Below are 27,024 nucleotides of genomic sequence, written 5' to 3' on the forward strand. Positions count from 1 at the left end.
TTGTCAGCAGTGACTTTATTGAGCATCTGCAAGGTGCACAGCATTGTACATAGCAATGGTCAATGTGGCTCTGTCTCACCCTCTGTAAAGGTGTCCGTCACTTCCCTGACCTTGCAGGCTTTCTTCCGGTGCCGCAGGAAACAGGGCAAATGCCCGCAGCGTGGTTCTTGCCATGATGCATTGCAGCATGCCCTGTACCGTGTGTTTTTCCCACCATACTGGAAACTCCTCATAGATGAAGCCCTTCCCATCTCTGCAACCTTTATGACCAAATATACGTTTGCTAGATAGACAGGCGAATGAAGGCGAGGGAATGCTTCATTTTGGTTCCTTTCATCCCCTAGTTTGCATTAGGTGGAAAAGGCACAAAGGAAAATGGGTGCATCAAAGAACATGGCTGACACAGACTAGAAAAAACAGCTCCAGGAATGACAGAGTTGGCCAGCTTCTTCAAAGGCCTGAGAACGGAATGAAGCCACAGCGAGATCTCCAAGCTGAAGACAGGACTCCCACCTCGGAGTCCCGAGTAGCCTTCTGTGAATGGGCCAGCAGCCAAGAGATCTGGTAGGACGTCAGAAACAAATGCAGCTGGTTCCAGCGACCCGGAGACCCTGCCAACAAGAAACTCCAGAATAAAGGGTCTCAGCCCTCTAACATGAACAATATATTTTGTCTTAACTATCCTTTCCCATATTAAAATAAAAGCCAACACAAAAATAAATAACCAGAGAGCCGAATACTATGGGGCGGGGCATTTACAAGTGATCTCCTAAGAGGGGTTTGGGCACAATGGGTGCCCTCCCAGGGCCTCTCAGAATGCAAATTTTCACTGAAACCATGCCAAATCCCGTAGTCTTTGATAGGTGATAGAATCCTACTTATACCCGGGGGAGGCACAACCCGGTGTGATGGGGTATCTTAGCTCATCATGACCTGTTCCCAGTTAGCCCTGCAAACAAGGTCAAACCACAGCTCCTTGTGCCTCTGGGTCATAAACAAATGAGGTTTTGGCTGGACTGTTAATCTTGCCACTTCTGAGAGTCCCTGTTCTGATCCATCAGTGTCAAGGTGAGCCCCCACACTCCCATTTACAGAGAGACAACTCATGACAAATACTGATGAGTCTTGATAAACAGTGTGCATTTAGCCGAGCGAGGGCCAGTCTGCTGTCCAGACTCCTAGTCGTGGCTACACGGAAGCTTATGGCTGCTAGTCCACTCTGGTGCAATTCAAATCTTTTTCTGCACAACTCCTGCTACATTCACACTCTCGTAAGCCAGCCCGCCCCCGGAACAGCTGACATACTGCCCCTCTTTGCCTTCTTTCTAGACTCCTAGTCTTTACAGCTGACTTCCAGCCAACCGTGGGCTACATCCCCAAGTTAAATCCACACTCGGCCCCTTTCTCCTTCACAGCAACTCTTTGGAACTCTAAGAAAAAAAAAAATACTAGACAATCCATTCCCACTGTGGGAATGTTTGGTTCTCACGAAGCAAGATTGGTTCCTTCTGTTACAATTTTTAGTGCAAGATTTAAAATTATAAGTGATTGATCAAACCCAGAAGTAAGCTCTCAAATTTAACTTGCATTAATGAAGGACTTATATTCTTTAGCCTCAAACACACTACAAAAATAATGTTCTAAGAGATAATTCTTAAATATGTACATACATATATTTCTACCCAAGACGACCAGAATATTTTTCATTTTGTCTATTACCTAGATAGTTATAACAAATAATTATCTTGGGAGGGAAATCAGACTGCTTTATGGTATCGAGTAGTCACCTGACGCATTAGGTGTGCAAAATGGGAGGTTTCCTGTTAGAGTAACATGCAGATCTCTGTGTTTAATGTTGTCAACCAGTGATTTACCCTAATTCAGTCAAAGCCTCCCTAAGGATGCCCTTGGACACACAGCACTGACCTAATGCTGTCACCTTTCCGCTCTCTTCACACCTGGAGGGACCAGATTTACCCCAGTCAGGGTTGCATTAAAATTTCGTTATGCCATTTTTTGGCATAAAATGCTTACTGTGACCTAGCAGAATTCAACTTTGGGAGAAAATAAAAATCAGACAAGCCCTCAAGACCCAGGTAAAGGTCAGAGCTACAGCAGATGCTGCCTCTATCAGGGATAGATTTCAACAGAGCAGTCACTGGCTCAGCACCAGGGTTGGCTGGGTCAGAGGGGAAGAGACCACACAACAATATCCAGCTCTAGTTTGCCTTAAACCTCTAAGGGTAATGAGGGGCACAAGATACGATTTCTCACATTTAATGTCATCCTCTCCCTCATCCTTTTTAATTTTCATAACAAGCCTGGGTTATCTCCGGTGTTCCGCTGTGGGTCGGAGCACAGTGCTAACATTAACAGACGTATGGAAGCCCGCATGTGTAGCTACAGGTGCAGAGGGACCATGACTCCGAACTGCCCTGAAGATATCTCTTAGATCGAGTCTAAATCGTGCTGCACTCTCCTTTGCAGAAAAAGACACCCACCCGCCAGGTGGTCATAACACAAAAGCTGACAGAGAACAGAAACCCCTCTGTAAAATAAAACAGAATATTCTAGCTCTCTCTACTAAAAAAATAACAAAACTCACCACAGTGGACACTACTAGGTTTTTGAGTTCTATAACTCCCCAGAATTGTCAGAAGTAACCTTGTAGCCAATCCGCTTGAAGACACTAAAAACCACCTGAAACAGGCCACCCATGGTGCCAAAAGCAGTGTCAAAAAGGAGGGAGAGGGTGCCGCCCAGGCCCGCAGCAATGTCCTTGCACACAATGGGAATGGCCCCCACGGTGTACACCGGGAAAGTGGCTACATCCACAAGGACCCAGAGAGGGATGCTCAGAGCTCGACAGACAGCCTTCAGCACGCAGCAGAGGATCCGCAGGAGGGCCCTGATGACTTTGCCCACGACCTTGAGCCCTTTCCAGGGAATGCCCACCAACTCTTGTCCAATGGCCATGAAGTATGAGACAGTGGCTGAGCCCAGACGATACAGGCAACCCTCGATGCCATTTATCACCTGCTTTGCAATAAACCAAAGGAGATGGACTATGTTCCTTAAGACTGCTATCACAAGATAATAAATTAACTGGAAAAGCTTGATGAACGGGGTAGCGAGGAAACCCAGGACTTTTCCCAGAAAGCTGCCACCTCCCTCCTGTGGTGCTTCTGGGGGCAGCAGGGCAGATCTCTTGGTTTGGGTGCTGGCAAGGGGACTCATACTCTTTTGAGACTGAAGAGATCGCTCCTCATCTTGGACTTGGTTGACCACTTCTAGAATCTTCTTCATCTTCTCTGTGTCTTGCTCCGTCTCACCACAGTTGTCCCGGAACAGCTGAGGGTTATGGGGAAGCAGCTTCTCAAGGTCTCTTACCATCACGTCTTCTATGACATCACTGTCCTTGGTGTGCTTGATGAAGCCCATGGCCCAGCCTCCGCCAGGGACAGCACAGCAGGCTGCTAGCCAGACAAATTCAGGGATAGCCACTTTGCCCTTAAGTCTGTTGTCTGAGGGGACGGCACCTGTGATGATATACAGGTCTTTGCCATCGTTACAGTGTGGGATCAAGGCTCCGTCCATGAGGCTGTTGAGATTCATATGCCATCGTTCCCGGAAAGACTGGGTCATTGGAACTGAATTTGTAAGTGGGAATGTGGACATCTGGAGGTCATCATTAAGGGGAAATGGGTACAGCTGTCCGATTTCATAGTCAGAGTCAAGGTAGTCTGCATTCAAGGCTTGCTTGCTTCCCAGATTGTTCACAGAGATGGCAGAATCAGCCTCATCAATTACCTCCTCAAGGTTGCTGTCAGGGTCGTCAATCTGAAAGAAAAAGGCAGTGCTGAGATGCATCCCTGCTCGCCACAGTGGGAGGAGCACCTGAACCACCTGCAAAAGCTCCAGGGGTATCCTACCCTTCCATCAGGAGTTCTCAAGACACAGTTCTTACACACAGACATACACACACACACACACACACACACACACAGCAGGCTGGCATGAAGCAGTTATACCTGAGGGAGCATCCGGGAGTCCTCTCTCCATAGGCTGACCCCTACCGTGTCACTCCATCCTCCCTAGCCTAAGAAGCAGTGCCTCTAGATGCTCTCCACACCACCCCACCCCTCGGAGGAAAAAGATAAGGAGCTCATTCATTTTGCAAGTCTTTTGTCTCCACTTTCTTACAGCTGAAAGATACACCCCCAGGAAACAGTAGCTTCGCTGCTAAATCGGGAGATCAAGACACAACAGAGTCAGGATCTCAGTTAGTAGAGGCCTACATGCTTTAAGATGTTTCCTTTGTATTGATTCACTAGGGTACTTCCGCTGCACTGAAGCTGGCGGTATCCCAGGGTGGGGGGGAGGGGCGGGGCAGTCCAGAGATGGCTCCTGTCGCCCTGTTGGCAGGGCACAGACAGCATAGTAAAGTGTCTTCAACACAAGAGCCCCCCATGTCCAGGACATGACCAGAGATGGGGGGTTCTTACATGGTGAAGGGGAAAGAGGCTAAAGAGAGGGGAGAGGAGGAGGATGAACAATGAGAGAGGTGGGAGGCATAGGCATCATGGAATGGGGAGAAACCAGGACTGGACTGACTCGCTGGCCAATTGCAAGCTGGCCTCGCTGCTGCAAGTCACAGGAGCTCTGTGGAGGACACTGAGTGGGTGTCCCTGCTTCTGCTCTGACCACACAGGGCTCGCTGGGCCCCACAATTCCAGGATCTTTGCAGAGCCTCATCTTTTAACTTTCCTTGGGTTTCCATGTGCTTCATTCTCCCAGTGAGCCCATCATTTCAGGAGGGAACAGGAGGCTTTGCCTGTGAAAGGTACAAGATCCTCAGATAGGGATCCTGGTCCCACAAAACTATACAGTTTCTCTAGGCTACCCTGGTTATATGGGATGCCTTTCCTGTTTCCCTTCACTGTGTGGTTCGGGACTGTCAGGGGACTGATTTCATGATTTTTGATCGGAAGGTTTGCTGTCCACATTTCTCAGGTATGTGGGGAACTGACCAGGATGGGCCCGGAAGGCTGTTCCTTGTCAGCACTTCATGTGGCTGTCCCCCTTTATCTGTGTGCCAGCAGAGGAGGGCCAGGACACTGAGCACCCAGTGCAATGCAAAGTTTCTTAAGTAAGATCACAACATCAGGGCCGACAGCCCCCTGCACCCGGCACCACAGAACGCCGTTAAACAGGAAAGCACCCATAGCAAAGCAGCCTTAGGTAAACCTGTGGTCTCACCTTCCTTAGAGACCTGTTTCCAGTGGGGAGGGCCTCGTGTTCCCTCCAGTCGTGACAGATTTGATGAAGGATTAGAGGGTGAAAACGGAAGAAAGGTTGCGCTAACAGACTTCACAAAGATCTAGGGACTGTGGCAGACCCTGGAGCTGCTGGAATTAGAAATGTTTCCAAAAAGACCTAGTATATTTCTGTACTCTCAGGGTTTGAGACCCATTACTCCCTAGGTGTATGCAACTGTGTAGGCTACACTTGACCTGTCCCACCAAGATTTGTCACATACTTCATGTCATGGCTCCTTCCAACTCCTGATGCCTGTCCTTCATGCCCAGAACTTGCACAGGGCCCATTCAGGGGCTCCTGGCCACCTGCCACATCATTAACAGTCGCTTCATCTGTTATCTAATGTGGCTTGAATGTGTATGTCCCCCACCAGGTCATGCGATTGAACACTTAGTCTCCAGCTGGTGCCGCTCTTTGAGAAGGTTATGGAACCTTTAGGAAGCAGATCACTGGAGTGGGCCATGAGATTTTATAGCCATCCTCATTTCCTGTCCCATCTCTGCACCCTGACTGGCAGATTCACATACCATGGCTGTGGCTTGCTTTCCCAAGCATGATGAACTGTACCTTCAAACCACAACTATAGAAAATCTTACCCTCAGCTGCCTCTTGTCTGGCGTTTTCTCATAAATGATGAGAAAAATGGCTAAAACTCCTAAGTTCCTACTTAAACACTGAAGAGGCAAATCCAATTTACTCTCTTTGCATAGCAGTCCCCATTAAGACGAAGCTGTGGAAGGCCAACACTCACCTCTATCCTATCAGCTGTAGGCTAGATGGAAGAGAGCCAAACATTGTTCTTCCTTCCGGAAGGGCCAGGTCAGTAGTCACCATTGTAGGCCTGGTTTGTCCACCAAGGCCTCAGAACAATATACTACTATATTCAAATTAATGTGGATGCTATTCGCCAAAATTACAACTGAAAAGAAAATCTCCCAAAGTTTATCTAATCCAGTATCAAACATTAAACTGCTGGCTAAATAAATAATAAATAAATAAAACCCCCAAACACAACCAACAGAAAGTGGCAAAAACGAGCAAAAAAAAAAAGAAAAACAAAAAAACTGGCAAAGTTCTCGTTTAATCAAAAGCTTGGAGATCTTCATGGAGATCCCAGCTGGATGCCCGTCCTTCCTGCCTCAGCCTCTTTTCCACATTTTGCAGCTTACTCTCCCCATTTGGTGCAGCACTAGCTTCCAGTTCAGTGGCTCTCTTTCAACTCTACCTGGCTTCGATTTTTCACTTCAGTGAGACTTTTTTCCTCTGGAATTTGTTTTGTCCCCACCCTCCAATGCCTTTTTATCGCTCGGGAGTATGAACACACTTATTTTAAAGTTCCCTCGTTCCGCTTCATTTGGGTGTTTTGGTTTGTTTGTTTACTTTTTTTTTTTTTTCCGCGTGTGCTGGGGTTGAAATCCAGGTACTCGCGCTAACAGGCTTAGCACTTCACAGGGAGCCATTTCTGCAGCCCCCTGTTTTGTTTGTTTCTGCTAACTGGTTTTCAGGTGGTGGGTATACCTAAGCGCTCTGCAGCATCCGCTGAGGAGTGGATCTTTCTAAGGGCCCAGCGTGGTGAGCAGTGGGTTCTGTGGTAACCGGTGGGTTGTTGTGTGGTCAGCAGTGGGTTATTGTGGGCGAGCAGTGGAATCAACACTAGTTGCCTTCTCCAGGAACCTACAGACGTCAGAGACCCTGGACTAGCTTCGGAATGATTACCTCAGTTCAGGGTTTTATCCTGGAGAAGCGAGAACAAAGCTTTTGCTGAGAAGGAAGGGAGCCTGCTCCAGTCTTCTCCTGAAGGGGGGGGGGGGAGGTGCTCAGCACTCCTAGGCAACTCTCACAGCCTGGCCTGAAAATTGGGGTGTCTTGCTGGATTTACCAGGACTGCAGCCCTTCCTCAGCTCCTAGCTGCTCCCTGGGGATCCCTGTTCTTCCTCCATGTCACAAGCTTGTAGGCGGCCTTTATCTCCCATCCCTGAGCATGCTAGAGCCCAGGCCCAAAGGTACCAATGGCTTTCTATACATTCCTTTCACTCCTTACACATTTTTGACACCCAAGAATTTCATTTCTTTTTTTGCTCAAATTTGAATTTAAATTTTAAAAATTACACATATGTGGTCACAGTGGGAGAATCCCTCATACATTTAGGCTCTTAGTCAGTGCTCAGGTCTGAACAGCTTCTCCGATTCAGGACTTTGTTTCTTTCTATTTTTGCTGGACATTCACCATCCCCAAATGTATCTGAGCTGGGTGAGATGGCTCACACCTTTAATCCTAGCACTTGGAGGCAGAGGCAGGCAGATCTCTGTGAGTTTAAAGCCAGTTTGATCTACATAATGAGTTCCAACACAGCAAGAGTTACATGAGAGACCCTGCCATTAAAAAGGGGGCAAAGAATGTTCTTTGCTTAAATCTCCCTACCTGCCTGTTCTAATTTGCTTTCTGTTGCTGTCACAAGCACCATAGTCTAAACCCACTTAGGGGAAAAAATGGCTTAGTTCATCTAACAGTGCCAAGTCACAGACTGTCATGGATGGAAGTCAGGGCAGGAATTTAAGGCACAAGCCTGAGGCAGAAGTCAGGGAGGAAGGCCAATTGCTACTTTGAGCTCTGAGCTAATTTTGCTCAGCCACCATGGGCTGGGCCCTCCTGTGTCAACTAGCAACCAAGACAACCCCCGACAGACATCCCTAAGCCAACCTGTGTAGGTAGTTCCTCAACTGAGGCTTCTCCTCCCGAATGACTGCAGGCTCTGTCAGGTTGACAGCCAAGGCCAAGGAGGACATTGCCACCAACCTACGGCTATGGGAACTTCCAGACAGTTACCAAGTCACTCTGGGCAGTTTCTGAAACACATGATTCTGTTTTTCTACTAATTTGTTTGCATTAGCTGTTACTCAACATTTAAAGTGCTTAAGAGTGAGTGACTCAAACACTCTTAATATATGCTCTGACCTGCTGTCCCTTGAAACGCAGTTTAATGATCTGCTTACTGCAACGGCAGTAAATTAATGACAACGCAGATCCCTGAAGACAAAGCTATACCCGTGACAGAAGAATCTATTTCAGATTATGTATAGTCTCCAGGTAACACCCACCCCCCGACACACCCCAGGCTTACGGCTTCCCCAGGGGCATCTCTGTAGGAAGGCAATGTGCAGAACCTAATCTGCTCCCTGCTGACCCTGTCCCACTGGACTGCTGATGTAATCTGATGCAGTGCTTGTATTCAATGGAATTTTTTTTCCCCTAAGATCAGCATGTTAAACAGGTTTTAGAAAAAAAAGCTTCCTCCATTTTACCAGTCCCCTGCCTCACAAGTGACAGCATAATAAATTCCTTTTTAAATTTAGTACCAAGGGAAAAGAGTGTTTCTCTCAACAAGCTTCTGTGTTTCCTTAACAGATAGTAAAAGCTATTTAAACACATGGCTTATCTTTTTTGTTTGTTTCAGAATTAAATATTATGCCAATTTTGTGATTATATTCATGTTAGAAAAGCAAATAGTGGGTAATTAAAAAGGTTTATGAGTGGGGCAATATTCATCCATTAAACAATACTTACTAAAGCTGTATTGAGTGTGAGCGACGGTAGAAGGAATTCTGCAATGGGATAATAATGATAGCCATGGCTTATTGACCTATAAGACCATTCTAGACCTATTCTAAGGGCTTTACTGTAGTGAATCTAGAATTCCCTCATCTAAACTCACAACTACGTGTTACTCTTAGCATCTTTTGATTGAGCGATATGAGGTATTGGTGAGAGAGTAGACTGCCTAAGATTGTATGTGCTGGATCAGGGGGTGACCTTGGGAAGTTCCGCCCCAGAGTCAAAGTTTCTAGTCCCTTTTTTTTTTCTATGCCTCCAAATAGCCCTCCCAGAAGGGAAGTCAGATCTATTTAAGGAAAGTAGATGGAGATGCTTGCAACATTAAGAGAGTCCAGAGAAAACAGCACAATGCAGTTTATAACAGATGCTCGATATGAAGAAGAAAGAAAAGGAGCAATAAAGAAGGAAAGGCATAAATACGGGGAGGTTTTTTTTTTTGTTGTTGTTGTTGTTTTTGGCAGTCACAAAATATGAAGTAAAAGTTGAGGCAGATACAAGACAACTACAGATTGGTGAAATGAGAGGTCAACAGAGGCTTGGTGAGATTCCGTTACAAAGACTTAGAGGCAGAAACAAGCAGCCTGCGAACTGAACTCTGAGGAGAGAAAATGTAAAAGCTTAATTAGAAGGGGCAGATGAGAATCAGAAGACTTGGGAAACACTGGTGCTCCCATTCCCTCACCGCACCCTGAGGTGAGCACTGTGATGGCTGGGAAAACTGAACCCCAGAGAGCCGCAGGTACAGTCATTTAACCAGAACGTGGACATGCCAAGGACCAAGCCCAGCTCCAAAGCTCCCAGCCACATGCCAGCATCTGCTCCAAGCCTTCTGAGCAAGGCAGGAAATTCTGAGAGACACAGGGCAACCACTATGAAGACAGGAGGGAACTAGACCCACTTGTAAGACAGAGACAGAGGTGTGAGGAGAATCAGTCATGTCCAAAGTGGGTGTGGGGGGGGATAAGGGGTGGAGGAGCTTCCGCCTGGGCATGAGCCACAGCTTGTTATCCACCACAGAGAGGAAGGGGGAGGATTCGGACAGAGGCCACAATGACTTGATTCCAGTCTTGAGTGCCTGGGAATAAGGACAGTGGGTGGAAAATACTGGATTGAGATGAGAGGGGGACTACAGACCCTGGCTTCAGCCTGGGGAGTCTTTAAGTAAAGGCAGAGTATCAACAAACTGTAGGACATGGGCTTCCTGAAGGGGCAGGCAAAGGTGGGCTTCTGACCTAGGACAACGGCTATTGTGAGGTTAGAGCCGCTTGGGTCTCATCTTAGTGCTGTTCCAGAACAGTCAGAGCAAAGAGCAAGGAACTTTGAGTATAGCCTAGTCCCTAAGGACCAAAGACTGCAAAATAAATGCAAACCTTTAAGGCCAGAGTCATGTGATACAGAGTTAGCACAAGGAGTTGGTCACTGATGGGTAAGGGACAAAGGAGCTGCCCATTGATAGCGTGAGCCTTGGGAGCACAAGGCAGAGCTGTGGGGATTGAATCAGCAATGCTCTCTAGCCAGCTCCACTGCTGTTCCCTTCTCCTGCTCATCCCACAGATAGGACCTTGTTGCCTTTGCACGGCTCAGAGACGAAGCAGGTATAAAGGAGTCTTTTGAGGAGCCAGCTATCCCCCCTCCCCAACTAAGCCCTCCAAAACCAGTCAAGGGACTGTACCAAGAGATGAGCGCAGTCCTTAAAACAGGAAGAAGATAACAGACTCCCCCCACATGAATAGGAGGCTGTGCAGAGGGGTAGGCCTGCTTCAAGCAGGAAGATGACAGCTTTTAATGTGTTAACAGGACCAGCTTCAAAGAGCATGGACACTACATACATGTGCACATGCACACATATACCTGTGCTCCTCCCTATGCCTCACACACACAGGTACATGCACACACATGTACACCAACGTATTTGAAAGCCAAGACAAAAAGAAAGTCAGAGAGGGGAGCTGGCCTCTGACGCACTGGACCGGTCATTTCTATAGATGGGAGGTTTGCTCTGCTACCTTCTGTCTGCCTACATCGTCCTGAAGAATGTGTGCAGCAGGTTCAGGGTGTCGGGGGCCCATATGGTATTGAGGAAACAAAAAGAATGAAGCGCAAAGAGGGTGGGTACCAGGAGCACATGGGGAGGCATCATCCCAGGCTGACAGAGAGCTCTCCTGAGGAGGGAGGATGGGGGGAGAAGGGGTTGGATGGTTCCTGGGGAATGTAGTAGCTAGCTTGGAACCACAGCAACCAGGACCCAGCACAGGGAGGACTCAGAGGGTCAGGGTCTCAGGTCAGCGCGCTGGGGAACTAGTAAAGAGGGGAGAAAGGCTGCGCAAGTCTCAGGTGCAGGGTCAAGCATGGCCCACTGATGGCCGGGAGCTGGCTGACCTGGAGGCAGAGCCTGCGGGGGCTGGGCAGTTTTAGGGGAACCGTTAATGTGAATGAGAAGAAGCTGCTGTGTCTGGCTGCAAACAACAACAACAACCAAACAAAAACTCCTGGAAGGAGTTGCTGTGTCTGCAGAGATTGATGGACAAACTGGAATTTCGGTACTGTGGAAAGATTAGAATTCTGTAAGTACACAGGCTAATTCTGTATCTTGGGTTAGCTTTTAGCTTTCTGAAACAGCCGTTCCTTGCCCCACTCTGTATCTGAACTAACACCTTGTGTTAAAACAACAACAACAACAAAAACCTCTTAGGTTCTATTAACTTGGCACAAAATTAGCTTCCACCAATCAAAGAGCTAAAAATGTCATCAGATAGCCCTAGGGTCTGTAAAAGTGTCCTTCATCTCTATGTACCTGTCCCTCTGGCACACCCAGCAGTGTATTTTAAACCTGCCTTGATTTATGACTTTTTGTTGTTCTATAAAACTATAGAAACACTGTGAGACTGCTTCCACATTGAACATGGAATTTTGAATTACCTAAATCTGTGCTCCTGGGCCATGATCACTCAATATGGCTCCACAATAAACTATCTCTTATTCCCTTTAAGAGACGAGGTAGCCAGGCATGGTGGTGCACGCCTGTAATCCCAGCACTCTGGGAGGCAGAAGCAAGCAGATCTCTGTGAGGCCTAGGGCAGCCTGGTCTACAAAGTGAGTCCAGACAGCCAAGGCTACACAGAGAAGCTCTGTCTCGAAATAAATAAATAAATAAATAAATAAATAAGAGCTGTGAGCCAGGCATGGTGGCACATGCCTTAGATCTCCAGCACTACGAAGACAGAGGCAGACAGATCTCTGAGTTCAAAGCCAGCCTGGTCTACAGAGGGTTCCAGGACAGCTAGAGCTACATAGAAAAAAAAAAAAAAACTTGTCTAGAAAACAAAACAAAACAAAAACAAGCAACAACAAAAAAGGGGGAGAGCTTCAGATTTTACATTGACCCTGGTCCCTGCGCTGAAAGTGCATTTACGCATCTGTCTGACCTGCTGAACTGAAGCGTGAAAGCCAGTGCCCAGCTCTCTGCTCTGCCCGTGGCACAACAACCTACCCACAGGACACGTGCAGGACTCATCACCACAAACAAAAGAGAACGGACTGTCCTTTCTTTGTTGCTGCCTCACAAACTTCTAGTAGGAAAAGATAGCAATGATAAAGAGTCATCAGTGTGGTTATTACACTTGGATGGGCTGCCCTGACGTGGGTGGAGTTTCCTTGCCCTGGAGAATTTTAAGCCTCAAGTAGATAAGCACTCACAGGGCATGAATCAGTAGAGAGGTGACCCAGTGAGCACCAGTTTGACTGGGGACAGAACCTTCCTAAACTTTGTTTCATTTTTTAATAAGACTTAAATAATAGAATGGACTGGATGGTGTGTGTTCTGATGAGGGAGAATGATAAACACTTACACGCACGCACACGCACACGCACACACAATAGATGCCTATCACCACGGGGTGGAAAATAAGTCTCTTCTTACCAGGAAGAACATTGAGCTAGACCATTAATCAGATGATCTTATCAGAGCTGTCTAGAGCAGAAAGGCTCCCTGTGGTCACACTCTGGATTTAACTGTCTGTGGGGCCTGGAGGTGCCCATCAAAACCTCTCACCTTGCACAAGAAGGATCTGCCTTTCAATGACAACAAAAAAGGGAGCCACAAGAGCAGCCTAGGGACACTGGAGGAGGGAGAGACAGGAAGCCTTCCAGCTCTCAGGAAGAAGAAAGTACTGACCCACCCATAAAGAAATAAGCCTAAGGAATGCCTCACTAGGCATCTACAGTTCCTAATCCCTGGAGAACAGAAGCAGCTGCAGCTAATGTTCGTTCTTCTGCTTTTTTTTAGTCATAGAAACGGAGAGGTTTCCATTTCCTGTGTTGAGTGGTGGTTGTCTGGCATTGTCTGGCACCAAAAAGGGCCTGCTGGCTCTCCTCCTGGTGAATCACCTTCCTCTCAGCTCCCAGGCCACACACACACACACACACACCTTCCTGCTCTGGCTTCCAGCTCCCAGCCAGCCAGCCAGGGCACACCCAGGAGTTAAGTACTTCCTGATCTGCAGGGATGCACAGACCATCTTCTTGTCAACTGACTCGGAAGTGGGCGCGGGGGGAGGGAGGGGAGAAGCCCCTTCCACTTCAGACTTTTTTCTTGAAAATCAATGTAAAAGGAGAAATTAAAATAGAACACACAAATTCTAAGCTGGCAGTAAGTGTTGAAAAGGAAGCCCCAAGGGGAGGCTGGCACCAGGGCGAGCCAGCTCTCTGGGGACTGCTCTGGCTGCCCCTGCTCTCACTGAGGCCCCCATTCAACCTCCTGGGAACCTAAGAAAGAGCCAGATTCTTCTCAGGCCTTTCCAGCACGCAGAAGCCTGTCAGGTTACAAACCCAGTTGTCTTGGGTTTCTTTCCCCATGACAGAGAGTCTATTTGCCACTGGACACTGCTTGCTTTTCCAGAGCGAACGCTTTTGACATGACACGCAGTGCTGGATGTAGAGTTAGGGGTCCCCATTCCTAACTTTCCACCTCCTCAATTCAGACACTGAAATCTTAGGACTGACTGCACATCAAAATTACCAGAGGCAAAAAAAAAAAAAAAAATAGGATAATGGACGATAAGAGAAGCCCTCATTAGGATGGCTTTAAAGCTGTCGAGGTATTCTAGTATAACTCTATACTGGGCAGCTAAGAGACAGTTCTTCATCAACTTTACATGGGTTGTCTCTTTGTCTCTGGTGGAGTTAAGCCCCACCTCCACAGTCACCACAGGAAATCAGTGACATCTTGAATCATTAGTTCCCATAATTCACTTCCTATTAAAAACACAAAAGTCCTAGTTAAAATGCAAATTCCTGTGTTCAATCCATGGAACCCACTTTGGAAGAAGGGAACTGATGCTTCCAAAGTTCCTCTGATTATCACATGCACACTATGGCCTGTTCACAGCTACACTCACACTCACGCCCACAAAACGTATACAAAAACACACAATTATTTTTTTAATTATTTGGGAAGGAGGGACACATAGGAGGATGAAAACAAGACTTTAAGGATTGCAATCAACTTGTTTCCTGAAATTTCCCAGCCCGGGTTCCTTTGAGACTACAGTTTGTCTCTTTCCCTCTGTCTGCAAATCTTGTAGTGTGTTCTCATGCCAGCCCAACCCCCACCCCATGTGCCCATACATCTGGTTAAATGTAGATAGCTCTACAACTCTTGCATGGGTGGAACCAAATATTAGAGATCCTGTTATTGTGAGAACTCAGTAAGCCTGGTATAAATAAAGGACAGAGGCCTTGTACACAATGCAAACTCCTAGATGCCAGGATTGAACCTGGGAAAACAAATGCTTAGACAGTTGCAGCTGGGAGTTCAGAAGGACATCTCAGGGGACAGCAGCAAAAAGCCTGGTCCATACGGTGAATGTGCCTGGAGCTACACCTGAGGGATGCCATTGTCAACCATCATGAGTCGCTCACATCTGAAACTCGGAACACTTATATGGGAGGCATCACCGTATGAGATTATTACTATAATGGAGAATAAAGCCAACAAGACCTTGCCTAACATGTATGAAGCTTTGGCTTCCACCCTAGCACTGAGATTAGGGAAAAGGACATGGGATGAATGTAACGCTTTGGTCTTTCTATGCCTGCCCCAGCTCCTGAATAATGACACAGAGGCTTGTTATATTTATTATTAGCTGAGGCACTATAGCTGGGCAGATTCTCAGTTACTCTAACCCAGCAATGCTGACCTGGCTTGTGTCCACCACATGGCATGTTAACCTTTCATTCTTAGTCTGTGCTTCTTCCTCCGTGTATAGCTGGTGACAGTGCCTTGGATCCCCACCTGAGACCCTCTCTTTCAGCCCAGAAGTCCTACCTCCAACCTCCTGCCTTTGCTATTGGCCATTCAGCTCTTTATTTACCCAATCAGAAGGTGATGGAGAACAATGTTTACAAAATACTAACGCAGGAGGTGCTTCATAAAAATGACAATTTCTGCCCGAACAGAAATCAGCATCTGAATAATCTTTACACAGTGCACAATAATATTATCCCAATAGATAGAAATGGAAGTGACCATATCTACCTTACAGGCTGCAGGTCTTTGAGCAATGGTAACTCTGAGAATCTCTCTCCTCCTCTGTAAGATGAAAGGACAATACTTCTCTTTTCAGAAACATGGGAAAGGGAAAGAGGGCGGAGCTATTTCTAGTCATCATCAGTTATTTATTACATATAATTTTCTTTTCTGAAAGAAAGGCAAGGTAGAGTAGATTGCATTTGAAGCCCTCAGCTCTTGTGTTTCTAAGTTAAGACACTTAGTAAATTGACCCACTGAAAGGGCCCACACGCTCTCTTCCTCTGATGTGATGATTGCTTGAGAGGCATGTCCGTTGAGGCATCACAAAACCTTAGTTACTAAAGGAGTGTGAAATGGCGCATGCATCTTTAGGTGTAATGGAAATAGCTAGGTTGTTACATGCACCGATCTACACATGCAAATCGATGAAGATTCGTTATCTTTGAGAAATAACATCATTTTTATATACTTTGAAAATCTCAGAATAAAATTTGAACATGAGCATATATTACTTGTGCATACAGTGAAAAAAATCTAAATAGTGTAAATAACAACTACAGTGGCCACCACAGCAAAAGGCTTGGCTGAAACATCCTCAGATCCACCTTTGGCAATTAGGACGGCGCAGCGTTCAAGCACCACTGACGCCATTCACTCCACACGGGTTTAAATGCTCAGCCTTCGCTAGCATCTGTTGACATTTGATATTCACAAATATACTGAGTGCTGGCATTGTGTTAGACCAGGAGACTTAGACCCGGGGAGCAAATCCCAGCCTACACATTTTCATAAATGGGGCTTTCCTATATTGCCTGTGGCTGTTTTGTTAAAATAAAGTATTCCTCATTTGGCCCATCACAGAAAAAGGCTGCTACCCTCAGTGTTGGACAATGAGGCCCAAGGAGGAGCAACCACTGTCCTGGCCTGTCTCAAGAGGACTTGGAGCTGAGTTGTGAGGTACACAATCACAGAAATGGCTGTGTGACTATAACATACTGTGCGGGGTGATATTACAGCGAATTTGGATGTGGTGGTTTGAGAATGCCCCCGCCAAAGGCATGTATGTTTGAATACTTGATCCTCAGTTGGTGGAACTGTTTGTGAAGAACTGGGAGGTGCTATCTTGTTGGAGGACGCGTATCTCTTGAGGATTAGAAGTTTCAAATACTCATGTCATTTCCAGTGTGTTCTCTCTCTCTGTCTCCTGCTTTGTGGATCAAGCTGTGAGTTCTCACCTGCTGCTCAGTCCCCTGTTGTCATGCCTTCATTCCACCGTCATGGACTCTAGCTCTCTGGACTCACAAGTCCAATTAAACTCTTTCTTTTATAAGCGGCCTTTCTTGGTCATGATGTTTTAACACAGCAATAGAAACCCCAACTAAGACATATGGGCAGCTGACCTAGTTGGGAATATTGAAGAAAGCCAAAAACAATACACAAAGATTAAAGTGTATACCAAAGCCATGTGATGGGACATTGTCCATGTGATGGACATTGAAGTAGTAATCAGGATGAAGCCCAGCCTCTGGACTTGAAAGCATGGCAAGGCAAGTGTGCTCAGATAAGGTAGGAGTAGAGCAGTGCCAGGCAGAACTCTGTGGGCTGTGATAAGGAGCCATGTCTTTATCAAAGAGAAACGGGGCACTCTGAAAAAAAGGAACATTCCAGCTCTGCATCTAGCCCCAGTGACTCTGGGCTTCTGGGTCCCTGAATATTTGAATACATGTCCTTAGCCAAATATAGAGCACCTCCACTATGTCTTTCCCATGACAATGGACTGAAATCTCTTGAAACCATGAGCCAAAGCAAAGCTCTCCTGTCACTGTATTCACAGGGACACAGACTAAGCAATACAGTAGCCTTGGTTACTGCCCCAGGACCAGCCTGCTTTGCTGAAGAAGCTGGCTCTATCCCCTGAAGGCTCTATCTGACAGAAAACTGAAGCTGGACTAATGGCTTAGCATCTCTATCTTCATATTTTCTACCCTCTTTGCCATTTCAGCCTCTGACCCATGTTGGACACGTGTTGATGGCTTGAAACTTCTTTGTCTGAGACTGTAGGCATGGTTACCTTGGCTGATGAGTGTCTCCTCTCCTCTTCCTGGTGCTTTCTTGCCCGTGTAAGCACAGAGCCTTATCATAAAGCCCAGACCAAACCACAGGAACCAGGCCTTAGAGAAAAGGATGGTTCTCTAAGTAAGAGGGAGTCTCTGTCCTAGATGAAGTCATCAGCCATGAGCCCACCACACACATAGCAGAATGTTTGTGCAGAAGAAAAGGTCATTGAAAGCCATGCCCTTGACTGAAGAACAGTCAGCCTTCCCCACTCCACCACACCAAAGGCACTCCATTGAGTCAAGCACTCTGTGGAACCTTCGTCTACAACCCGCTTGGAGCCTCCATCTCTCAAGCTGAACTATACATTAGAGCTTTGCCTGTTGCCTGTCTTGTATGTAGTATGTGGCTTGATCTCCTTTCTGATCTTCCATACTGTAAGATCGCTCTGTCTAGTACAGCCTCTTCAGGTCCCTGAGGTAGGCTCACTCCATTACTGGCTCAGTAAATTTCAGGATATGATAGGGTCACATGGCTTCACTTCCCTGAAAAGCTAGGCTTCCTGCAGGGATGGAGAGACAATACAGCAATTTCCGCTGAAACTCTGAAGGTGTTTCACATTTGGAATGTACAAAACCAAGCCCCAAACACACACACACACACATACACACACACACACACACACACACACACACACACACACGAGAGAGAGAGAGAGAGAGAGAGAGACAGACAGACAGACAGACAGAGACAGAGTGTGTGTGTTTTATTGAGTTGTGACTGATACATCAGTAAGCAAACATATGTAATCATATGTAATGTGTATAATTTGGGGGACTTTTGGTGCATGTGAACACCCTGGTGCCAACATGCGAAAGTGGCAGACGTATGTAACACCTTCCAAGGTTTCTCTGTGTCTGCATGTGCGTGCGGTAGGACAGCCTGACATGAGAACTACCCTCTTTTGATGGTTAGTGTTGGTTATAAACTTGACAAAATATAGAATCACTTGGAAGATGGACCTCTGAGACTTGTCTGTGGGGGATTATCTTAATTATGTTAAGACAGGAAGACACACCCACTGTGGGTGCTGCCATTCCCTAGCAGGGAATCTCAGCATATGTAAGAGTGGAAAAGGCAAGCTGGGCACTGGCATGCGTGCATTAATTTACTGCTTTTCACTCTTTTCAGTGGGTGTGATATATTCTGCTGCTTCAAGCTCTTGGCACATTGTCTTCCCTGTAATGACAGATTGTAACCCAGAATTGTAAACTAAATAAGCTCTTTGTCCCTTACAGCGTTAGGCAAGGGGTTCTATCACAGCTGCAGCCATGAAACAAAACAAAAGAAGATTGTTAACAACTCTTTCCGTGTGATGAACAGCCTCACCATAACATGTAGGCTCACACTATGCAGACTTCCAGGAGATAGCCATTCAGTGTCACTAAACTACACTGATCAAATGGCAGCCCCGTGTCCCCGCCTCTAGTAGCCACCATAGTGTTCCTGCCCTTTCAACCAACACCAGCTCTAGATATGCTCCCAAACTGGCTCTTCCAGGACTTTCCTCTCACTCACAGGAATCCCATTGCACCATCCACAACTCCACCAACCCTCTTTCCCCAAAGTCCTTTCTTCAAAATACACTGAGAACCAGTCATGTCATCAGCCCTCCAAACTTGACTAAGCAAGCCATCACTATCTCTTGCTGGATGCCAGACACTCCTGATGAGTCTCCATTTCTGCTCTTGACCCCACCGGTCTGTTCTCACAGCAGCACCAAAACTCATTTACTCATTCCAGTAAATGAGTTGGATCACAGCATCAGCCTCAGCTCAGAGCCCTTCCTGAGGGCTTTCCATTTCACACTGTAGGAAAACCCATTCTTCCCAACAGCCCTCCAGGACCTGAGTGACCGGCATCCCTCTCTACCTCCAGAACTATCTCCTGCTATGCTTCTCACAGCCATACTGGCCGCTTGGCTCTTCTTCATACGAGGACCACATATACCAAAGGGCCTTTGCACTTACAACTTCCTCCTGCTGGGAATGTCCTTGCCCTAGATATCTGCATGAACAGCTTCCTCCCTCCCTTCAGGTCTGTACTCACAAGTTACATTCTCAAGGACAGCTTTGCAGAAAACCCTTTCCAACCTGTTCTTAATATCTTATGTTCGTTCATTTCTTTTTCTCCTCTGCGTGTATTTATTTATTTGTTTTACTTACTCATTTTACTTGCATCTGTATCCCCTATTAGATATTAGGCCCCAAGACCACAGATGATGTTGGCTTACTGACCTAAGCAGATGCTATTGGCTCAATGAATTCTTGAGTAAAGGGGCCTAGGCATGGTGTGTGTTGGGTGTCTCTGAAATTAAAGTATAAGCTAACTCAAACATAATATTTAACTTATATATTTAAATAATGCCTTTGGAATGACTCCTTTAGGGTGAGCTATGCTTCTGCCAGGTACAGGGTCAGTACAATCACAGCAGGAATGCTGAGTTAGCCTTCTGCACATGCTTCAATGTAAGAATCGGTTTTCTTCTTGCCATTCCTCCTTCCTTTTTTGTTTTATTTCTTCAGACAGGGTCTCGTGTAGCCCAGGCTGGTCATAAGCTCCGTATGTAGCTCAGGGTAAGCTCGTCCAAGGTTGCTGCTCCTGCCTCTGCTTCCTGAGAGCTAGGATTACAGGCAAGCACCACCATCCCCAGCTATTTCTCTTTCCTTTCTGTGAACAAATAGACGCAGCACCAAGAAAATTGCCGCTCTGACCCATGCCAAGTTTTGTGGCTTGGAAAGGAAGGTAAGGGCAGTAGATAGGAAATACATCTTGCATGGGTTAAATTCCAGTTTTCCTTGACTGTGGTGCTTCCTACAGAGAGAAAAACTCCCCAGAAGAAACAGCTGGACTGTCTCGGTTTTACTTTTCACTCTGACAGTTTAAAAGGGAAGTGTTAGAGGCCCAGATATTAAAATGTTTATGTCTCAAGGAAAGTTCTATCCAACCACTGTGAGCCAAGTTGTGATTTTAAAAGCCACCTGCCTATAGCACAGCCATAAGCCAACCAAAGACAAACAAACAACAGCAAAAACAAGAAAAAATGGTTTAATTCAATAAAACAGCAGCTCTAGTCAGACAACAGCTTGGACTCTGAAGAAGATTTAAAATTTTTTAATTGAAAAAAAAATTCATACAATATGTTATGATCACACTTGTCCCCTTCCTGAACTACTCCCAGATCCTTCCCACCCACTCAACTCCATGCCCTTTCTTTCTCTCTTTTTAAAAAACAAATATTTATTGGGGCCACGTGTGTGCCACAGGGCACGTGCGAAGGTCAGAGGGCAAGTTTGTGGAGTCAGTTCTCTCCTTCTACAATGTGAGTTCCAAGGACTGAGCTCAGGTCCTCAGGCTGGCAGCAAGTACCCTTACCTGCTGAGCCATCTCGCCATCCCAAGTGGCAATTTATGTAAAAGCAGCATGGTAGAGAAGCAATGAAATTAAAGGGTTTGGCTGCTCTCATTATTTACCAGCCAAGTAACCTTGGGTAAGTTAATCAGCCACTTTCAACATGAGTTTCTTAAGCTATAAAATGTGGATCACTGGGGCCTAGAGTTATTACATGATTTAAAAACAAAAACAAAAACAAAAAAAAAAAAAAACCACGTTTGATGGTGAAGACCTTTACAGGGAGTAAGGGATCAAGTATGGAGGGCTAGCACTAGGTAGACATGTTCCTGACAGAGGGCAAGCCCTTACCATGATCCTAAGAATGGCCTGCAGATGAACGGGGATTCTGGATCCAGTGCCAGGAAAGGAAAGGGCACCAGCTCTCTGAGGAAGTGATTGGTCTGGGAGGTCCTCCCAAGCCCTGCACATCCAGCCTCACCCAGGCTCTCAAATACCTTTGCTCACTGTTTGTGATATAACACTTCTTGGTTGCTCAGCACCAGAGAGGGTGGAGTTATCTGTGATGCCTGTCTGTTGTTTCCGGTTTTCTATCGATTTATTCCATCCACACATGCACCCATCTGTCTACACATACATCTGTCCAACTCTTCACTCCTTCAGGCTCTCCCCATACACACACTAAGCACTGACATGAATGCAGGATGTAGAACATTTGAGATTGTTCACAGTTGAAGAGTTTATGTGGGAGGGCAAACGGCTCCCACCTAGGCCTAGTGTGTGTGTGTGTGTGTGTGTGTGTGTGTGTGTTTATTAGCCAGAGCCCTTCAGACCTTGACAAAGGATACACATTAGCACTTACTATGTGTCTCCACAGTCCCAGTGTTAAACTGTGTGCTTACTACACTGGCTTGTTTATTGTCATAATCCCACTCCACAGTGGATGTCACTAATAAGCAAACAGGAAAAACAGAAGTGGCACATGCACACACACACACACACACACACACACACACATACTGTAGCTTGAACACGACAGGCCAGGGATCTGAACCAAGCCTTTTATCAGGAAGTACCAGAACTGTCCTGTCTGCTGCACCCTCTACACAGAGACTTAAATGTGTGGCAGCTTCTACATATCTGTTCTCTGATGCAATGAAGAGTGGGCTGAAATTACAATAAATTAAATATTGTGGCCAACTGTTTCTGGGTGTGTAGGCAGGAAGCAACTGTCAGAAACTAAAGACTCCTGAGGACTCAAGGTTCTTCCTGTGTGTTTACTGAGATATGAAAGGCAACCTTCTATGGTCCCCTGAAAACATCCACATCACTGCAGAGCCACGGGGGCTCAGACAGTATTTCCATATCTGCATGGAAATTCTCACTTGTCCATGACAGTGGAAAAGAGGAGTGGAAATTAAGACAGAGACATGAGAATCCACATGTATCTAAAACACTAAGAGCAAGGGGTCCTGTGTTCAGATCCATGCCATGTGACCTCAGACACCAGTTACCCCCCTGGGTCAGTTTCCCCATGTCAACAATGAAGAGACAGTGACGAATCTATCTTCACATATCTTTTCAAGGTCAGTGAATGCACACTACCATCACTGGCTGTAAGGCCAGTCCCCTCCAATGTTCGTGTTTATAAAATAAGGTCTTTCCTATTGGATGTGGGCATGAGCATACTTTTAAAAACACTAGTATCAGATACAAAAAATATTCCATTTGCCACCAAGGTATTGACAGACCTTGTTCCTTAAATCCAACACTGCTCTCTGGTATCGGTGAAGTGTCTCCAGACACAGGAAGGTGTTTGCCCATCTGCCTCTCTACAGGGGTTTCTCTGATTCTCTCTACATCCACCCTTCAAAGCTTTCTATCACTGGGGCTGTAGGGCTAGGGACCCTGGGAACTGTGAGCACAGATGGGAACCAGATCGGTGCAGTGTTTCAAGGCCCAGAGCTATACTGGATAGAGAAAGATTCTGGGCTGTGCCCATATGAATGTGATGACAGCAGGATTGCTTGCCAGCAATAAGGATGAGCTTCCGACCCAAGGAAGCACAGCACCGAAAACATCCGAGCAGGGTCACTAACTACTCACCTGAGTGCCCCACCAAGTTCACAGTTATTTGATCCATCACTGATTAAATTCTTTCTATGTGCTAATAAGCTCTATGGATGCAAGAATGAGTAACCTACATCCTACATCCTCAGCCAGAATTCTAGGGCTCAAGCAGGGGAGACAGACAGAGAGATAGGAGAAGACAATTACAAAACACCACAGTAAGTGTAAAAATGAAGATATCCAAGTTGGGTATGCTGGTACATGCCTTTAATCCCAGCTTTTAGGAGGCAGAGACAGGAGGATCCCTGAGTTTGAGGCCAGCCTAGTATACCCAAAGAGAGTCCCAAGATAACCAGGAATACACAGAGAAACCCTGACTCAGAACAAGGAAGAGGAGAAAGAAGAAAGGAGAAGGGGAAGGAACAGGAGGAGGAGAAAGAGAAGGAGGAGGAAAAGAAGATGAGGAAGAAGAAATTAGCCATGGTGACCAAGCCTGTAATCCCCATACTAGAGAGGTGGAGACAGGAGGATGGTGAGTTTGACATCCTGGGTTACACAGCAAGAATGAGGAGATGGGGTTAATACAGAAAAGCATAGGAATGTGCTCCTGCTTAAGAGGAGGATTTATTCCACTGGACAGCGCTTTGGGGAGAAGATAATCCAGCAAAGATGTTAAGGATAAAATGGGAGAAGGTGAAAGGTCAGGGTTAGTGGGAACTGTGTAAGAAAGGCATTCCAGGGAACCACAGGTAATGCAGGCCTGACAACATTCTCGTGGGGTGTGGTGACAAGAGGGATAGAGCGTGATCAGAAACTAGGATCCTCAACACCCAAAGGAGTCTTATAAATGGAAGTGTTGTGCCTGGTGCTTGAACTTTGTCCCCAAGGTGTTGCTATTCCACACTTAAAAGGTTTTAAGCACCAGTGACCACATCCCTGCATCTTCCATTCAGAAGCCTTCTTCAGGGGAAACTGCAGGCTGTCCCAGAGCTGCCCAGCTGGGCTGGGTGCCATCCTGCCTGACTCATTGTCAGAGGCCAGTGCTGAACTCCTTGCCTGCCTCCTGGACCTCTTGGTCATGCTGATCTCATAAGGTGATGTGGGCACAAAAGGACTTGGCAATCAAAACTTCTTGGAAGCATCTAGAAGGACAGAGAGCCCTGGGCAGGACTTGCTGTGGGGACATTGGCTGAGAAGCAGGTGTTGAAAAAGAAGCAGAAAAAGCCTGCTACAATGGCTCCAGAGACCCTGCATTTCTGTCTCCCTCCCCCTTCCCTTCCTTTTCCCTCCCTTTCCTTCCCTTCAGTGTTCATTGGCCCCCTTGATGACTTAGGTAAGACATTGTGGGGCCCACCATCTTGCAGGGGATAGCAGCCTCAGTTCTTTACCTTGGCAACCCTCCAGTGGTATGGGGTGTTGCACTTGTCTGCTCTAAGACAGAGTCTCCTGTAGCCCAGGCTGGCCTAGAAATCACTACGCAGGCAGAGGATGACCTTGGCCTTCTGACCTGAGTGCTGGAACTCTATGCGCATGAGCCCCATTGTATGCAGTATCAGGAATAAGCATGCGGCTAAGTGCACACCAGGCACACTCTTCCCACTAAGCCACAGCCCAGGCCGCCGCCACCTTTCAGAAGTCAGGGCATCTCACAGCTCCAGCTCCCTTTTGGAACTATTGCCGTCAGCTCTTCACCTCGACCTCTCAGCCTCACCCCATTTCTCCTCCCACGTTCTCTACAGACTGAAAAACACAGGTTACAGAAAATCTCCTTCATACATAGCCTCCCTGCCAAACCCTGTTCCTTCATGACTCCCTTAATTACAGGTCCATGGCTCTGCCTAAGTCTCCCCTGAGGACTCCTTCCCCTGCTCCTCCCTCCCATGATTCCCCTTTATTCTGAGCCCTTGCGTTCCAGGGCTTATGATCCAGTCAGGGCTTACCTGCCCCAATCATTCCCAAGCAATGATTCAAGAATCTGCCACGCCCACCTCATACAATGCCAGTTTGAAATTCCTTCTTCTCCTTCCTGAACCTTGCTAATCCTTCTAGGCTCGGCACAAATGCCAACCAGACCCTGAAGCCTTCCCCTATCACCTTTCTAACAGATTGAATCCAAGAGGACTTTGCTTACCTTGGTTAAATTATGTGTTCTGTGAATACCACAACAGCAGCTAGTACTTACCTGTCTCTGGAGAACTCCATGTATAGGAACTCATTGAACCCCCACAGCCACCCTGTGTTATTACCACTCCTGAAGCCCTCGTGGGTCAACAGCTAGTTTAGAGGAAGCAGGATGTAAATGCACGTGGGGAGGCAGCAAATGGTCACCAGGCGTTTTTAGAATTCTCCCGTCTTTATCCTGTGTGTGCCTGTCTCCTCCAGGCGCTAATGAACTTACGGAAAACGGGCTAGGTTGCTGCTTTCTTCCCAGACCTGAGAACATAAGGAACTTCTAGGGGTACACTGGGGGAAAGTAATTTAAGACCAGCATCTGTCTTCCCTATGCGCACAAGCTAGTAAGTCTTTCTCCCTGCCTGACTTCCCTAGATGGAAGGATGTAAGAAGGGTAAGTTGGTGCAGACTGCCTGAAACCTGCCTGGCCAAGATTCGGTGGCTAGAAATATGATCGAGAAACAAACCCACACATTGGAGCGGAAACATCTAAAAGCCTGAAGCTTTGTACAGGTTGCTGGCCATCAGGAGCCAAAGGCGGCGGGGAACACGGGGCTGGAAGGCTGGGGAGAGGGCAAAGAGGGGCAGGACGGGGTGTTTTACAGAGACCTGGCACACGTGAGCCGGTCAGCAGATTCTGTAGGACCCACAGAAGCCTTTCCGAGTGTTAGACCCCTACCACCAGACAGACCCAACACTGCGAAAGGTGACATGATTGCCACTGGTCCGATCATCTACAGATAGGAAGAATGAGGAAAAACTGGTTTCTCCTTCCTCCGTGGGTACTAGCCCACCGAGTTTCTCAAGGTCCTTGCGCTCTCAGAAGCTTTTCCCTAGCAGAAAGAGCAGTGGTTTTCTAGCCTTCAGACCAGCTCATCTTCCCAGCTGGGTGGTCTTCTGCAAGGTCCCATAAACTGGGGCGAACTTGCCCACCGTCCCATATGCTGCTGAGGGGATATGCGCAGGCCTGAGAAGCTTGTGCCTCCCGGAGACCTGCCCGGTTTCGGTCTCTAAAGGCTGTCTCCCAGTCCATGTCCTCTACTACCCAGGAAACCAACCAGACACTGCAGACGTCTGCGCCCAAGAGGAGGGAGGGCCATCTCCCCAGGGGACCTCCCGCCCATGCAGCTTGAGTGGAGACTCCCACCAGGGCAAAGGAGGCTGCAATTCGGGGGTTAAGGGACTTCGGGGTGGATCTGAACCTCGGGACCCCGCCCAGCCGAGCCCTGCTTACCTGAGGCTCCAGCAGCCCGCGCTGCTCGGCGCTGCGGGGCGCGGGGCGCGCAGCGCAAAACGCGGAGAACACGGGGATGCGGTGGCCCGGGCTGTACAGAGTGGCGAAGCGCTCGGAGCCCGCGAAGCGTTGACAGATCCTCACGTGCGCCTCGGTCCCCAGCCCAGCGGGCGGGGTCCCCGCGTAGAAGAAGCGGTCGCACTCCCCGAAGCCCGCTTGCTGCGGGAGCAGCAGCCGGGCCTGCAGCAGCCCCGCCAGGGCCAAGAGGCCGCCCAGCGCGAGCCAGCGCGCACAGCCCATGGCGGCCTCTGCGCGGCCGGGCGCCGCCGGAGCAAGGGAAGTCCGCGGTGCGCGGCTCGGGCGGGGCGGCTCCGGGCCAAGGCCGCGCCCCTTCTCCGCCTCCACCCCGAAGATGGCTGCAGTGCTGAGCCCGGAGGGCTTTCTGGGGCTGCACTGGAGCTTGGAGACCGGACACCTGCCGCGGCGCTGCTGTGTGTGCCAGACCTCCCCCTCTGCGCTGGTCTGGCCTAGCCCAAGGGACGGTCCCCGGGGCTGGGACGGACAAGTCGGGCGTTTCTCGCACCAGCGCCCTCCTCCAGGATGCGCAGGGCCAGGAGATGC

At 47.6% G+C, this 27,024-nt stretch overlaps 1 protein-coding gene across 1 annotated transcript; it reads right to left on the minus strand.

Annotated features, from left to right (window-relative positions):
* Window positions 1–27,024, minus strand: Endod1 (endonuclease domain containing 1). Its single transcript, XM_021663645.2, has 2 exons — window positions 26,404–27,024; window positions 1–3,840 (listed from the first exon to the last, which is right to left on the minus strand). Exons 1-2 carry the CDS (start codon window positions 26,701–26,703, stop codon window positions 2,635–2,637), a joined length of 1,506 nt encoding a protein of 501 aa, XP_021519320.1. The 5' UTR covers window positions 26,704–27,024; the 3' UTR covers window positions 1–2,634.

This window comes from Meriones unguiculatus, chromosome 1 (assembly GCF_030254825.1).
Source record: "Meriones unguiculatus strain TT.TT164.6M chromosome 1, Bangor_MerUng_6.1, whole genome shotgun sequence".
Lineage (NCBI taxonomy): Eukaryota > Metazoa > Chordata > Mammalia > Rodentia > Muridae > Meriones > Meriones unguiculatus.